Here is a 14656-nt window from a genome sequence, read left to right as displayed (position 1 = left end):
GGCTCAAAACTTGGTTTTGGGTTGGAAATCCGCACGTCACGTGAAAGTTAGCCGCTGCTTATGTAATTACCCTCATGGCGGCGGCTATAAATAGCAAGGGCGGCTATCAAAGTACCCATGGGCAGCAGGGTGAAAAGTAGGACGTAGCCACACCAAGTAGTCGGCGGTAGATGTCAATGACATGAACAGGAGAACCTCGGTGGGCTGGGCCCGCGCTCCCCAGCTAGATAACAAGTATCTTATCATATGAGTGTTCACGTGATAGCCTAGTAAATCCATTCCGACGGAGGCTTGTTAGAGCAACTTGAGACATGTCTGGGTTTATCTCTGTATATTCTCGTATCCATCTTTCTCCGCATCTGTCAGGTGTCTATACCCCCATCCAGATCTTTTTATAATGTTCTTCTTGCATCAGATCTTTTGCATTATCTTTACTCCGTACTCCATACGGAGTACCTTGCATCCATCCTTATATTTATCGATATCTGCTGACTCATCCGCTCGCCCGTGAGCCTGCAAAAACACGTGTTGTCCCGGCCAATCAAGGGTGCCGCTTGGTCTGCCTTGTACACGCATTCCTCTCATCCCATAACTTTTTTCAAGCAGAGCAAGCAGCGAACAAGTGGTGATATGTCCAACCACAGCGCAGCACTAAATCGACCAAGCTGATAATGAGCGTTACAACGCTTGTCGATACACGGCAGCAGAAGTCCTCAGGTCTGCCACCCTCCTGGCCACCTCAAATGACCGCCGACACCTCTACGACCGAGAAATTCCCTACTCTGGGCGATGACGACGCACTGATTGAACAGAAGGGAGAGAGCGTTTTCTTGCCATCCACGATCAAGTACGCGGGGGAATCATTATGGCAGCCACGGAAGAGCAGGGCCTACTCACGGGGCCCACAGCCTTTCGAGCGTTCGCATCGTCCCCGGAAGAGTATCAGTGAGGCTCTGGGGTCATTCAGGACTCGGGGAACTAGCGTCAGCGTCAATGCCCAGGAGCTGGCAGAATCGTTAAAGGCACCAATTTCTTATAAACTTATTGTGAGTGTGGCCTGAAGAGCTTGTGAGGCAGGTATGATGACGCTCCATTGCTAATTGATTGGTTTCCAGGGTCTTTGCTTGGTCTGGTACATGACATCAGCGCTCACAAATACTTCCTCGAAATCTATCCTCATGGCACTTCCAAAACCTATAACGCTTACGATTGTTCAATTTGCATTTGTATCAACATGGTGTCTGTTTCTTGCATACCTCGCGTCCGTCTTTCCAATGCTAAAAACTGCTGTTCCCGTCCTCAAAAACAAGATCCGTTATCCCTCATACGCCATCATCTCAACAGCGCTACCACTGGCTGGATTCCAATTACTGGGCCACATACTCAGCTCTATGTCGACCTCGCAAATACCCGTATCACTCGTTCATACAATCAAGGGGCTCTCTCCGCTTTTCACAGTCCTCGCATATCGTATCTTTTTCCGCATTCGATATGCTAGAGCTACGTACCTCTCTCTCATCCCTCTTACCTTGGGAGTCATGCTTGCCTGTTCAGCTGGGTTCTCAACAAACCTCTTTGGGATTATCTGTGCCCTTGCAGCAGCTCTTGTTTTCGTTGCACAGAATATCTTCTCAAAGAAACTTTTTAATGAAGCTGCGCGAGCGGAGGCAGATGGCCAATCACCAGGAGACACAAAGCTAGATAAACTCAACCTTTTATGTTATTGTTCTGGTCTCGCGTTCATCTTGACCCTACCGATTTGGTTCCTATCCGAAGGCTATCCGCTCATGATCGACTTCCTATCCTCTGGCTCTATCAGCCTATCAAACAAGAAAGGCGCCCTTGATCACGGCCCATTGATGCTGGAATTTATCTTCAACGGTGTTTTCCATTTTGCACAGAACATCATGGCATTTGTCCTACTCTCCATGATCTCACCAGTGTCATATTCAGTTGCTTCATTAATCAAACGAGTTTTCGTCGTCGTTGTTGCCATTGTCTGGTTCGGCAACGCCACGACGCCCATACAGGCCTTCGGTATTGCCCTCACTTTCCTCGGCCTATATCTGTATGACAGGAACAAGCAGGACGATGCAGCAGATCGACGGGCCAATGCGGACCACTTCCACAAGAATAATACCATCCTGCCTCTCAACACTGCTTCCAACGGCCCAGCCAAAGTCTGGAACTCCAACGGATATACCTTCCCTCCCCCCTCAGTGGGTGGCTTGGGTATCCATCCTATGGACGTCAATGGCAAAAAGGAAGATGACAAAACTAACGGTGTTTCGAGGAGGAATAGCATAGCTCGCCCATGGCTACCACCAGGGACTAAGCAAGAGTCTACATGGCAACCTGGTGATGCATCCTCCACGCCCCAGAAATAATATATGCTCATGCTACCTATCATGTTTTTTTTTTTTTTTTTTCCTTTTCTCGTCTCATTGTTTTTCTTTCTCTTCCTCCGAAGGGTTCGTGGAGTTTAGAAGGGATTCGGGGCATACGCTTTTTCCCCCTTTTATTCATTCTTGTTAATACTTTATTGCTTGTTTAATTGCACGATACGGCGTCCTGCAGGCGGCGAAACCCAATGGCTTCTCTGCCGTTTTTGGTAATTCGGAGGATTGGATAGAATTTATATACCTTACAACTCCGTTTTTTGTGAGTGAAAAATAAATGAATAACATCATATTTGTCTATATTTTGAATCATCTCTGTCTAGTTTGTTACTTGATCTGTGTAGCATCCGTCGGTAAGGAACTGTTCCATAACAAGGTTAACAAGTAACCCTAGGGAGCTCCAGCTACGGTGCAGGATCTGCTCTCGGATCACACTGTAGAGGAGGAAGGGCTGGCAGCATCTCCTGAGAGAGCATACCCTCCACCTACAATAATCTATGTCCGTTTAAAATGAGTTGGAGGAAAAAAGAGGGAAAAAGAAGAAATGAAAGCGAGAATAGGTGCAGTTTTCAATTTATGTGTCGCGGAGCCTAGGGCGGATGCATGTTATTCCGCTCCGCCGACTTCAGCCAATTAGATGCAGAGGATTTGAATGAAGCCAGAGACGAAGCAAAAGAAGCAACAAATAAAGTCGAAGCAAGACGGACGTCGAAGTCTTCATTGCATCGCTCGTAGCAGTCGCTCCGTCACGCAAGCCTTCACGGTCCTCGACCCTCCCTTCATATCGGTGTCCTGTTTCTGATTAGGCTGTCTCTTTCTCTATCTTGCCAGCTATGCGGCCACAATTGTTCCGTGTCGCCGCACGATCGAGGAGATGGACGGCCCTCAATTGCTCCCGTCCATTCAGCACGACGGGTGCTAGGCAGGCGGAGGTCGAAGTCACAATTGGTCGGTAGCTTATATCGTTGAATTACTGGATACTCTGCTAACTCATTATTGATGCTTTTAGATGGCAAGAAGGTATCGATAGAAGGTATTGCGCTTACCCCCACGGTTATTCCCAACGACATACTGACTAGACCATTCAGCTGGTTCGGCGCTCATCCAGGCCTGTGAGAAGGCTGGCTCTACAGTCCCTAGGTACGTTATATCAATAATGCCGCTATTGTACCTAAATTGCTAATTTATCGTTATAGATATTGTTACCATGAGTAAGTTATATTTAACCCAGGCATTACCGAGAAAAGGAACGCCGCTGAAACATCTCCCGAAAAGGAAACTATTGATTGCAGGAAATTGTACGCTGATCTAATTCTCTGATACCTCATGAATTTTCCTTAGCTTACAGTTATCTGTTTAGGCCGAATGTGTCTTGTTGAAGTCGAAAGAGCCCCCAAGCCAGTCGCTTCATGTGCGTGGCCCGTTCAGCCCGGAATGGTGGTCAAGACGAACTCCCCTCTAGTACACAAGGCCAGAGAAGGCGTTATGGAATTCTTACTCGCAAACCACCCACTCGATTGTCCCATTTGTGACCAGGGAGGAGAATGTGACCTCCAGGACCAATCAATGAGATATGGTGCTGACCGAGGAAGATTCCACGAAGTTGGAGGAAAGCGTGCTGTAGAGGATAAAAATATTGGTCCTTTGATCAAAACTTCCATGAACAGATGTATCCACTGCACACGATGCGTTCGTTTCGCCAATGACGTGGCTGGTGCGCCCGAATTGGGAACTACTGGACGTGGAAACGACATGCAGATCGGGACCTATCTTGAGAAGAACTTGGACTCTGAATTGTCTGCCAACGTTATCGATCTATGTCCAGTCGGTGCGTTGACTTCCAAGCCATATGCCTTCCGCGCTAGACCTTGGGAGCTTAAGCATACTGAGAGTATTGACGTTCTCGATGCCCTTGGTTCCAATATCACAATTGATACGCGGGGAATGGAAGTTATGCGTGTTCAGCCCAGGCTAAATGATGACGTTAATGAGGAATGGATTAACGACAAGACTAGATTCGCATGCGATGGTCTCAAGACCCAGAGACTCACGACTCCTCTCATCCGCCGGGATAACAAGTTTGTTCCTGCAACCTGGGAACAAGCCCTGACTGAAATTGGGAATGCGCACAAGGCTCTAGCCCCCAAGGGCAACGAATTCAAAGCTGTTGCTGGTCACTTAATTGAGACTGAATCTCTCGTGGCCATGAAGGATCTCGCCAACAAGCTTGGATCCGAAAATCTTGCGCTTGACCAAGCCGGTGGCAGCCAGCCAATCGCCCACGGAGTCGATGTTAGATCTAACTACCTCTTCAACTCCAAGATCTTCGGAATTGAAGAAGCTGATACCATGCTCCTGGTCGGAACAAACCCTCGCCATGAAGCCGCCGTTCTCAATGCTCGCATTCGCAAACAATTCCTCCGTTCTGACCTCGAAATCGGCCTAGTCGGCGAGTCCTTTGAGAGCACCTTTGAATTTGAACACCTCGGAACTGATGCTGCTGCCTTGAAGACTACCCTTGCTGGAGCATTCGGAAAGAAACTCGCCGCAGCAAAGAGACCCATGATAATTGTTGGAAGTGCGGTAGCAGAACACCCTGATGCCAAGGCTATATTCGAAACAATTGGATCTTTCATTGATAAGAATGCCGCTACATTCATTACTCCAGAATGGCAAGGATACAATGTTTTACAGCGTGTTGCATCTCGAGGCGGAGCTTACGAAGTTGGCTTCACCACCCCATCCGTCGAAGTGGCCAATACCACTCCCAAGATGGTATGGCTACTCGGAGCTGACGAGATCAGCGAAGCCGATATCCCCAAGGGTGCCTTTGTCGTCTACCAGGGCCACCATGGTGATCGTGGAGCACAGCTCGCGGATGTTGTACTGCCAGGTGCCGCCTACACTGAAAAAAGCGGGACTTATGTTAACACTGAAGGCCGCGTCCAAATGACCCGTGCCGCCACCTCTCTTGCTGGGGCCGCTAGAGAAGATTGGAAGATCATCCGGGCAGTCAGCGAGTTCCTCGGTGCTCCATTGCCATATGATGATGTTGAAATGCTTCGAGACCGTATGGAAGAAATCAGCCCAGCCCTTCGAAGATACGATATCGTTGAACCATCCTCTCTAGGCTCATTGAGCAAGATCCAATTGGTAGACCAGAACCGAGGTAGCAAAGTAACTGGTACTCCCCTTAAGAAGCCAATTGAAAACTTCTACTTCACAGATGTTATTTCCAGAAGGTATGTCATTAGCCGATCTTCCCATTTCTTATGGTGTCTTCGTAATATACCACTAACTTACCCGCTTCCCAGTTCGACAACTATGGCTAGATGTTCTGCTGCGAAAGAAACCGGAAACCCAGAAACCAATTTCATGGCTCCTGGCGAGAGCTCGGCCACAGCCCAAGCTGTCCAGGGCTAATCTAAGGCCTATCTACCTGTCCCTGTCTCCCTCTTCACCTGTCTGTCCCCTCCAAATATTCCCGTGCCATGCCAAAACAACCTGATTCCATGTACTTTCTTGCGGTTCTAGGCGTTTCATTCTCCTTTGTCCCCGAATTTCTTTTTATGTCTATATACATATTCTACTTCCTTTTTATATCGTTCTATCCTTTTTTTATCCCGTCTTTGTGACCTGTAGCATCACCCACACATATGTCCTACCTTACCATCTTTTGTGCTTATCGATGTGGATAGAAAAGTGGCTATTGTTTTGTGTGGCAAAGGGGAGGGAATGGGCTAGGGTAGCCGATACGGAAGGGGCTTGTTTTTTTCTATACAAGTTGGACTGATTAATTTAGAAATAACCCTGTACAAGAGGAAAAGTAAGACGAAACAACTACTATTTACTCCATCAATTCATTAATCATATATGTTCCATGTTTGAGATCCAGCCTTCTCTCAGGCAAGGTGTAAGGTAAATACCAAAACGAACGACGTTAGAGTTCATCGTCCTCTGAATCGGTTGCACCACCTTCAGTGCTTTCAATAACTGGTTTTTGAGCAGCTCGTTTCTTACTGAACGGCAATTCTCGCGGAGGGGGCGGCTCTGAAATTTCGAGATTTGAGGACAGTTCAGGCGCGTTCCGCGTCCGCTTAACATCCTGAGCGACAGCAGCTTTCGCCGTCCTGGGAATTGATTCCGCCCTTCCTCCCTTCTTTGGGGCGGGAGGACGAGGAGGTACCTCATCATCTATTTCCGATGCCGTCTCATCCTCAAGAGGTTCTGGTGTGTCCTGCCTTTCATCTGTGGTACTGCCCTCGTCTAGGGTAGCAGTAGCATCTTTCTTGTCTATATCCATTGCATCAAAGCCGTCATCACTTTCCGATTCTTCGGGCGGAGGTTCGTCTGCTTTTCGTTTGGATCGTCTACTCGTGGCCGATTTGCCGGTTGCCTTCTCTGGTGCTTCCGTTGTTGCCGCTTCTTGTGCTAGTTGCACAGTTACATCTCGTTAGCGTTTGAATACCCGCACAAGTAACATAACAGGTATTGTAAACCAACCTGTGTCTGGATTCTCTTTGGCTTTTGTCAGTAGACGCTGTTGGCTTCTAATCTTGGATTTTCTCTCATTTAGAAGACTAACGAACTTCCCGATTAATTGTTCGTCATGTCGGTTCTTGGTTTCAATGAAATCTTCCAACTGAGCTTTCAACTTATTAATTGTGTCTTCAGCTTCGCGATATTTTGACTGCAGGTTAGAAACTTGCTGTTCTAATGCCTTCGCCTTGGATACGGCCATTCCGGTCCATTCATACAGTTCAATTGCTTGCTCATCGTCCTGTTTCAAGACCACAGTTCCTAGTTTTTGCTAACACACCGACCTGTTGTTAGTATCAGGCGTAGGAGTCAGATAAGCCGTTTATCAGGGCATACCGTGATTGAGTCAATCCGTTTTCTCAAGGTGATATGTAGTTCCTTGTTTTCCTCATCGCCATCGCCTTGTACTGCCGCCAGGACTTCTAGCCCGGAGATCCATTCTGCGTTTGCACTGGATTCCGGTATCCGATCAAAGGAATAGGAGAGGATTCCAACCCACTCATCGTCATCACCCCGGTAGTTTTTCGCTCGTAGTTTCTTGATTCCACTCGAGGTCACTAAGATTCATATTCTGTGAGACAACGTTGCCGCAATGTAAAAGCAATTTACCATGCCAAAGAAAAGGGGGAACAAAACACACGGGATCCAACATATGGGGTCTCTCCCTCGGTCCCAACAAGCTGCAAGTCCAGGTCAGAAGCTCCAGACTTTGATACCTTGATCAAAGCATAGTCGCCAGAACTATCACTTCGAGGAATACGAAGGATACTATCCTGAGACATGGCTAACGGACTGCGAAAATCACCAAACGCAGTGCAACACAAGCTACCCGATCAATAAACCAAGGGAAATTGGGGTTGCTAACTCCAAACTTAAGAGAAGAATAAAGGTGTCAGATGAAGTCGTTTGTTTATAAAGTCGTTGTAGCTGCTGCCTAGAGTTGCGATAAGGACGGTCACATGACTGATATCACCCGCGGCCCGCCGACAACGCCTGAGAAAGAACGAGGCGATGAGAAAGCTCGACAGAAGCCAGGGAGAAGCCAGAACGAAGCCACAGACGCGCCAGGAGAGCAGGCGGTAGGTCTAGAGTGCATATATTGGGTGTTATTTGGGTACAGGCCAGCATACATTCGGTGAGAGCCTCGCAGGGACACCCAAGTCGTCCAATTGCCTGCAGACAACGCTGACACTTTTAATCGCTGGCCAGCACCAACCCCTGCCCAACCCTGCCCAAGGAAAAATCAGCCAGTGAGCTGTGCTACGTATTTAGCATCTTCCCTGTGATTCGGCCTTCCCATCGACTCCCCAGCTCAAGGATTAACCGCTACTGCAAGCTCCAGCGCCGCCGCTGAGCTCCCCTGGAGCCAAGTGTTGCTGTCGTCTGTTGTCGGCGGCTGAGTCAGCTGAGCGCGTCGCAAAAGCGCGGCCTTCTTAGCCGCATCGCTTAGCTGTCCAGAACCAGCTTAGGCGCCTTCTGGGCCCCCAACCTCCCTTCTTCCTCTCCTTCTCGCCCAAGGTCTGTATCAGACACGACCGCAATCTTGTCTGAGACACCCTACCCTCCAGCCCCTGATATTTCAACTCCTTTCGCTCGTTCTAAGGGGCCCCTCCCCCTTTCACTCAATAATCGTCGACGCTTTCGCCACTGCTCAAACCTGGGGGACAACGATCGCGTGTGGACCTTGTTTCCTTCTTTTTCTTCTTCTTTTTCCTCTTCCTTGCCGCGCCCTTTTGCGAACGCAACCACGATACTCCTCGACCCATAACTCTACATCCACCTCTCCCGTCATTTACGCTTTCCGACATATATAATAATATTTTCCAGAAGCCACAATTGAACGAGAGGGAGCTCCTTTCTCGGGAAACTCTTCGCGAGTTCTTCATGAAGCCTCCAACATCTTACCGGAAAATTCGGTGGTCATGGAGTCCAGTATGGACGCTTTAATCATGCACAAACCGAAAGAAACAGAGGTCGAATGTTGGGATGATGATGAGGACTTACACTGTGGTGATGGCATTCAGTTACGCACAGTCTCTGCTACCACGTCGGTCACAGGGTCTTCCGTTCGCCCGTCAGGCCACCGTGACTCGATCTCGTCTCGCCGTTCTTGGAGGTCAGACCGTGATTCCAACCTGGGTGACGATGAAAGCTGGCAGTTATTGCTCAATCCGAGCGATGATTCGCCTAACCAGGACGCAATCGTGTCAGCAAAAAACGCTGGGATACCCATTCCGTCCGACATACCAACTTCTGCCTTACTCGGAGGGTCAATAAAGAGGCTGGGTGGCCGGAAACAGCGAGCCATTGTGGGAGACGACTGGCTAGAGGATCTTGACCTTTCTGCTTTCGAAGCCAAGCCCAAGGTCAAATTATATCACGAAACTACAGCGCCCGACTCACTACTTCATTTGGACTCTTTACCTGCTCCCAGCTTTGACAAACAGATAGATACCCATCCATTTGTTCTTCATGACCTTGTCAAATTTCGTGACACAGAGGAGGACATGTTGTTTGGCGACGTTTCCACCATCAAAATTACCAAAACTCGTTCTAACCAGGCTACAGGCCCACCCTCGCGGCTAGATTCGCGAGAAAAGGATGACGATTTTGAATCTGAGCTAGTCTTGCCGGAGGATGGTACACCCCTACGCCTGTCCCAGCGTCGAGACATGCCCCTAACTTCCGATTTCCTAGCCGACGATTTTGACACTGAATGGGCAGAAGGTAGTATTGGCGTCCGTTTCGGAGGCACCCGAAGAGACGGTCGCTCCAATCGCAGCTCTTCTGTTGGAGCACTCAGCCCGAGCATGTCCAGCTGCCTGACTATCGAAAGTGAAGACGATGGTATTGATGGTCTAATCCTTCCCGATGGCCCCCTGGACCTTGAAAAATCACTTCAGAAACGGGCTAAGCTACAGTCACCACCCCCTAGCATTCCAGAGACACCTACCGAACAACAAGTCACTCCCAGCAATAAAGGCCCTAAACATGCGGAACCAACAAACGATGATTTCTTTTCCGGCATTGAAATAGGGGATGGCGACGCCTTTGATGCTGGGAAGCTAACCCTTAACCGGAATGCCAAACGAAGAATTGAACCACCATCAACTCCCCCTCGGCGAGGAGCAACAAGCATTACGTTTACCAACAAGGCTCCTGCCACTGGGACTCGAATACCCCGACTCTCTGCCCATGAAAGGCCACATTCTACCTACCTAGAACCTGTTTCCGAAAGTGGTGCCCCTGTTTCCCAAACACCAAGGCGTCCTCACTCCCGCTTAAGTGGGCATGCAACCCATTCATCATTAACGAATATCCCCTTATCGAACTCCTTAGCGTCGAGCCTTTCACCACCAAGTCGACGAGTAGTTGCGGCCAGGCCCCCCAAAGAGGTTTTGCGAAGTGACCTTGCGAATACCAACACTCAACTACTCAAATCCAAACGTTCAGCTCCCGTCATGCGCCCATCATCAGGGAGTACCGCTTCCCAAACACAAATTTCACCATCTAGGCAGGCAAGCTATAGTAAACCAGCGCCCACATCCCGCCCCAAAACACCAGTTGAGCGTCACGCAACCGAGTCTCGTCTCCTTTCCCAACGCCGACCTCAGGTTCCCTTTCTCCCTGCAGGTGTATCTCCTAGCCAATCTCACCATGTCAGTGTTAAATCTAGTAGACATTTCCGTCGAACCGATTCAGAAAGTTCGGGGGATATGCTTATGAACCCAAGGTCAACATCCAGGTCTTCAAAGCGGACACGGTACGACAGCTCTGGTCGCCCTATTAGCTATTCTGGAGATACTATTTCTGCTGCCGCAAAGCAAACTATCACAAAACCCACCCGTCGGAAGAACTTTGGTGACGGTACGGAATTAGACATTTTTGATGACCTTCCAACTTCTGCATCTCTAGAAAGCAGATTCATGAAAGCCCCCATCAAACGAGGTGCTCCCCGTTCTCTACGAAGCAAGTTAAGCCAGTCACACATAATTGCACCAAGGACAGATACCCCGGTCCCATCTACAGGGCCCACAAGTCCACCAGTGCAAGACTCAACACCTCGATTTGCACGAGACACAAATGCATCCAGGAATGCACGTGAGCAACGCATAACCTCAATGGGTAGCAACCTGCATCAACTCACTTCTGTGAACCTCAACTGGAAAACCCAGCCTGCCACTCGGTCTCTGGCGAGCCCTTCTCTCCCGCGGAGCCGTCACGGTCATAAACATTCCCTCAGCCGGCCCCATCTCATCAAGCCAATGGGCAATGGGGTCCACGATGCTAAAAGTTAGTTTTCCAATACACATTAGATTTCTTGCCCTTCAGTTACTGACGCAATTTTACAGATGTCAAAGGTATGCAATATAACCCTGCACTCTACAAATGGGAAGGCAATGAGAATGCCACGGCCGCATTTGAGACGCCGTCTACGCCTGCGCCTTTGAAACCGTCCCCTGCTCTGATCTCCAATGTTGGAGGAATTTCAGGGTCCCAGATGGTTGGTGGAATGGTATTTGATCCCCAACGAATGTGCTGGCTTAAAGCTCCGAACTCCCGACCAAGCAGCAAATCTGGGCCTTCCCTTTCTGTTGACGAAGAGGAAGACGTCTTTGCTGGTCTCGATGATCTCGAGGATCATCCACGAAAGTCAATTACAGCTGTCTCCAGTGCCCCATCCTCCCCCAGTTGTGTCGAGGCAGACGCCGCCAACCTGGATGACAAAAGCGGAGGTGAGTCATCAGACGAGTGGGCGATCACAGAAGAGTTTGATGTTGGGCCTGAATTTATCAGGCGACAGCGTGCTGAGGAAGAAAAATGGAGGCGAAAAGTTGGCAAGTGGATAAATGAAGACCGAGCCAACCTGGGGGATGAATGGCGCTGGGCCATTCGTAACCTAGTCTGCAAGGGTAAAGTTGGATGAAATGACTTGCCCAATCTGTTATATCCTGCTCTATTCACATACCCTTTTATCCTATATCATGTTATATTTTGGAAGTGAAGGCTGCTTCGATGCTTCACATTACCCAATACCCACGATAGAATTGCGAAGCGACGTTTTATGTTGTGTTGTTTCTCCATCCTACTATACCTCTCATTTTCAGGTATACATATGCATTTTGTTGCAACATGTTATCCGGCGCATGGCTGCGATACAGACCAGCCAACTTCGGGTCGGGGGTGGATGCGGCTTTGGTTTCCAACCTTTTTGGTTTTTTGGTCTGTTGTTTGCTTGTCTGTTGAATCTTTTCACTGGTTTTCTGTTTTATTTTTATGACGATTTATCACGAACATCTCCATTTGGGTGGGGGTTATATACGGGCAAGATAGAAGGGGATTATTATCCGTTCATCTCCGTCGTGTTAACCCCCGTTAATGACTTGACGACATATATTAATTAGTAGGAGTTTAATTAATGATAGCATTTTATGAGTTCTTATTCTTGGTCGGCTGTGCGCTACAAAGCGATAACCTACCCATGCAAGCGAAGTTTATTACTCGGCCGGGTATTAGCAGCTCCTTAACAGAGATGTTAAGAAGGCGGAGGTTATTTGCAGTCATATATTAACACTCAATTTGGTTTTTTGTGCCTCTGTTGTGCTTTTGGCTATTATATTTCGCTCGTTGGAGTGATCCATATAGGACAACTGCCCAGCTGCGGACAAGAGGGTACAAGGCACCTGGACTGAATTGGCTTGCACTGAATAATAGCCCGGCTATTTCAGTTGCTCGAACAAATGACCATCGTTTAGACCTTCCTAGCCTATATCGCACGCGTATGGGCTTGCGTCGACTATGCACATGCTGCCGCTTGTCCCTAAAGCCCAACTCCATCCTTCGAAGCGTCGGGAACGGGGGAAGGGAGTTAAGAACCAGCGAGCGCCGCGATATATACACGGATGAGGTAGATTCCGGCTACTATTACTTATATATTTCGTAGCTACCTTGTCCGCCTAGTTCCACGGATCTCCAGGTTTCCTACTTTTCCGCGGTTGCTTTGTAGCCTCGATGCTGCAAGATATCACCAACATCTTTCACCACGACCACGCAACTACATGTTTTATACATCTCGTATATATGCGGTACGTCCAGCAGTCGAAGGTGATCTGTAAGCCTATTCATACATGAGCTTCCCGGTTAATGACGTTAATGAATCTACTGACGTCATGCCATAGGTCTATATAAGCTTGTGGTAGTTGATGGCCAGGGCCATGGCCGTGGTCGTGGTTGCAGTTGTTGACCGTGGCCATGATTTCTGACATAAGAGGCGCTGCTGGATATGCAGCCAACGTTCATGGATCAGAATAACGACGATCCCGACTCTGAGCCCTGGAAGCGCTTCTCTTTCATCCTTGGACTCGGGGTGTGCGTCTAGATGGGTCATTACCCAAGGAGATACTGTTTGGAGTACTCGGTAACGCATATCCATTGGCCTTAGCCCTTCCTGGAACCCCAGACTCATGGAACAAGTACACGTAACTACATCCCATCTTGCCGTTATATACAGTTGCGATCATGCCAAGTTAACCACACAACAATACGAATGTCTTCTTTCAAATGGAAGCTCGCCTGCGCACCGCTGTGCTTCCTGGAGGGGGGAAATAAGTCAAGCCCTCCCCCCCCCCCCCCCCCCGGGGGGGGGCAGGATCTGCACCTATGACTTGGTCTTGCATCGTTCACAGCCGTGTTTCCCAACTGCGAAATCATCATTTTACTCTCCTTGGCTTGCCGCCCAGTCTTCTGGTTCAGACGGATTCAAGCGTCGAGAAGCCCTCTGCTTAGCCACCTGCATCAGGATGTATTGGTGATTCCACGTACTGGCAAATTATTCAATCATGAATCGGGAGCCTTGAGTTCGTATATACGAGAGCACCTTACATGCGCAGGAACCACAGGTGTGGGCAAGCGCTAGCACTGCAGGTAAGGGCACTTCCCGTCGTCCCCGCCCCTTGTTTGCCCCCCCTCTCTCTCCCTCGATCCGTTTGTCAAGGGAGGGTGGCTGGCGGGATGGCAACCCGTTCGTCAGCAGACGGAGATATATTGTTAAATGACCACCATATACTCCGCGCCCCTAGTTACCTCTTTGCTTCTCTGCTGCTGTCCATCCTCGATGATTCAGCGGGGAACGCTGTTCCGTGTTGACTAGTCTGGACACTGATTGACTATTGAATGTGAAAGTAGGGCAGAGCGAGGCCAGGGTGAAAGGGACAGCTCTGGCCAAACATAACTAAGTATTCTTCCCGCTGGTACCTCCTCCACTCCGGCATCTCCCATGGATTCTCAGCCAGTCGAATTTCCTGGGAAACTTTGTTTGACTTTCACTGGACCCTATTCGTGGGAATTTAGCTATTCCCTTGGTTTCTATCCTGTCTGAGCGGCTGCAGCAGTACACGAGGTTTATCTCAATGACATGCATCCCTCTGCCACTCCCTTGAAATCCCGCAAAAAGTTGATCTGTCCACACAACCCGGCAGATAGACAGTGCCGGATACCTAATCAGTCTCAGAATATGCACAGCTAGGCGCACTGATGCCTCTGTTGCTCTCCCCGGAGAATGCAAGCGGGCGCCGTGACGAGACCAGCGGCGATTTTGTTGGTCAGCTATGCTGTGTATCTCTCCCTGTGATTTCTCGCGTTCTGATTGCATAGTTACTTGTTGATATTGTGACAAACGACGCCGTCACTCCTAGGGCAAACCATTGACTAGTTAGCTA

The 14656-nt window shown here is 49.0% G+C and overlaps 4 protein-coding genes across 4 annotated transcripts; 3 read left to right on the top strand and 1 right to left on the bottom strand.

Moving 5' to 3' along the window:
- Positions 1 to 671: 671 nt before the first annotated feature.
- TRV_05933 (uncharacterized protein) lies at positions 672 to 2387 on the top strand (the record flags this gene model as incomplete). Its single annotated transcript, XM_003019919.1, has 3 exons — positions 672 to 847; positions 983 to 1046; positions 1116 to 2387. 3 exons carry the CDS (start codon positions 672 to 674, stop codon positions 2385 to 2387), a joined length of 1512 nt encoding a protein of 503 aa, XP_003019965.1.
- A 1446-nt stretch (positions 2388 to 3833) lies between these two features.
- On the top strand, positions 3834 to 5822 carry TRV_05932 (uncharacterized protein; the record flags this gene model as incomplete). The annotated part of the gene is made up of 2 exons (XM_003019918.1): positions 3834 to 5641; positions 5732 to 5822. 2 exons carry the CDS (start codon positions 3834 to 3836, stop codon positions 5820 to 5822), a joined length of 1899 nt encoding a protein of 632 aa, XP_003019964.1.
- Positions 5823 to 6339: 517 nt separating this feature from the next.
- Positions 6340 to 7720, bottom strand: TRV_05931 (uncharacterized protein; the record flags this gene model as incomplete). Its single annotated transcript, XM_003019917.1, has 4 exons — positions 6340 to 6830; positions 6903 to 7179; positions 7275 to 7495; positions 7579 to 7720. The coding sequence occupies 4 exons, from the start codon at positions 7718 to 7720 to the stop codon at positions 6340 to 6342; spliced, it is 1131 nt and encodes a 376-aa protein (XP_003019963.1).
- A 1167-nt stretch (positions 7721 to 8887) lies between these two features.
- Positions 8888 to 11865, top strand: TRV_05930 (cytokinesis regulator (Byr4), putative; the record flags this gene model as incomplete). The annotated part of the gene is made up of 2 exons (XM_003019916.1): positions 8888 to 11231; positions 11291 to 11865. The coding sequence occupies 2 exons, from the start codon at positions 8888 to 8890 to the stop codon at positions 11863 to 11865; spliced, it is 2919 nt and encodes a 972-aa protein (XP_003019962.1).
- Between the last annotated feature and the right edge of the window lie 2791 nt (positions 11866 to 14656).

Source organism: Trichophyton verrucosum, assembly GCF_000151505.1.
Source record: "Trichophyton verrucosum HKI 0517 chromosome Unknown contig00655_1.f1.exp, whole genome shotgun sequence".
In the NCBI taxonomy this organism is placed as follows: domain Eukaryota; kingdom Fungi; phylum Ascomycota; class Eurotiomycetes; order Onygenales; family Arthrodermataceae; genus Trichophyton; species Trichophyton verrucosum.
Note: the sequence above shows the minus strand (reverse complement) of the source record. Positions and strands in the feature narration are given on the sequence as shown.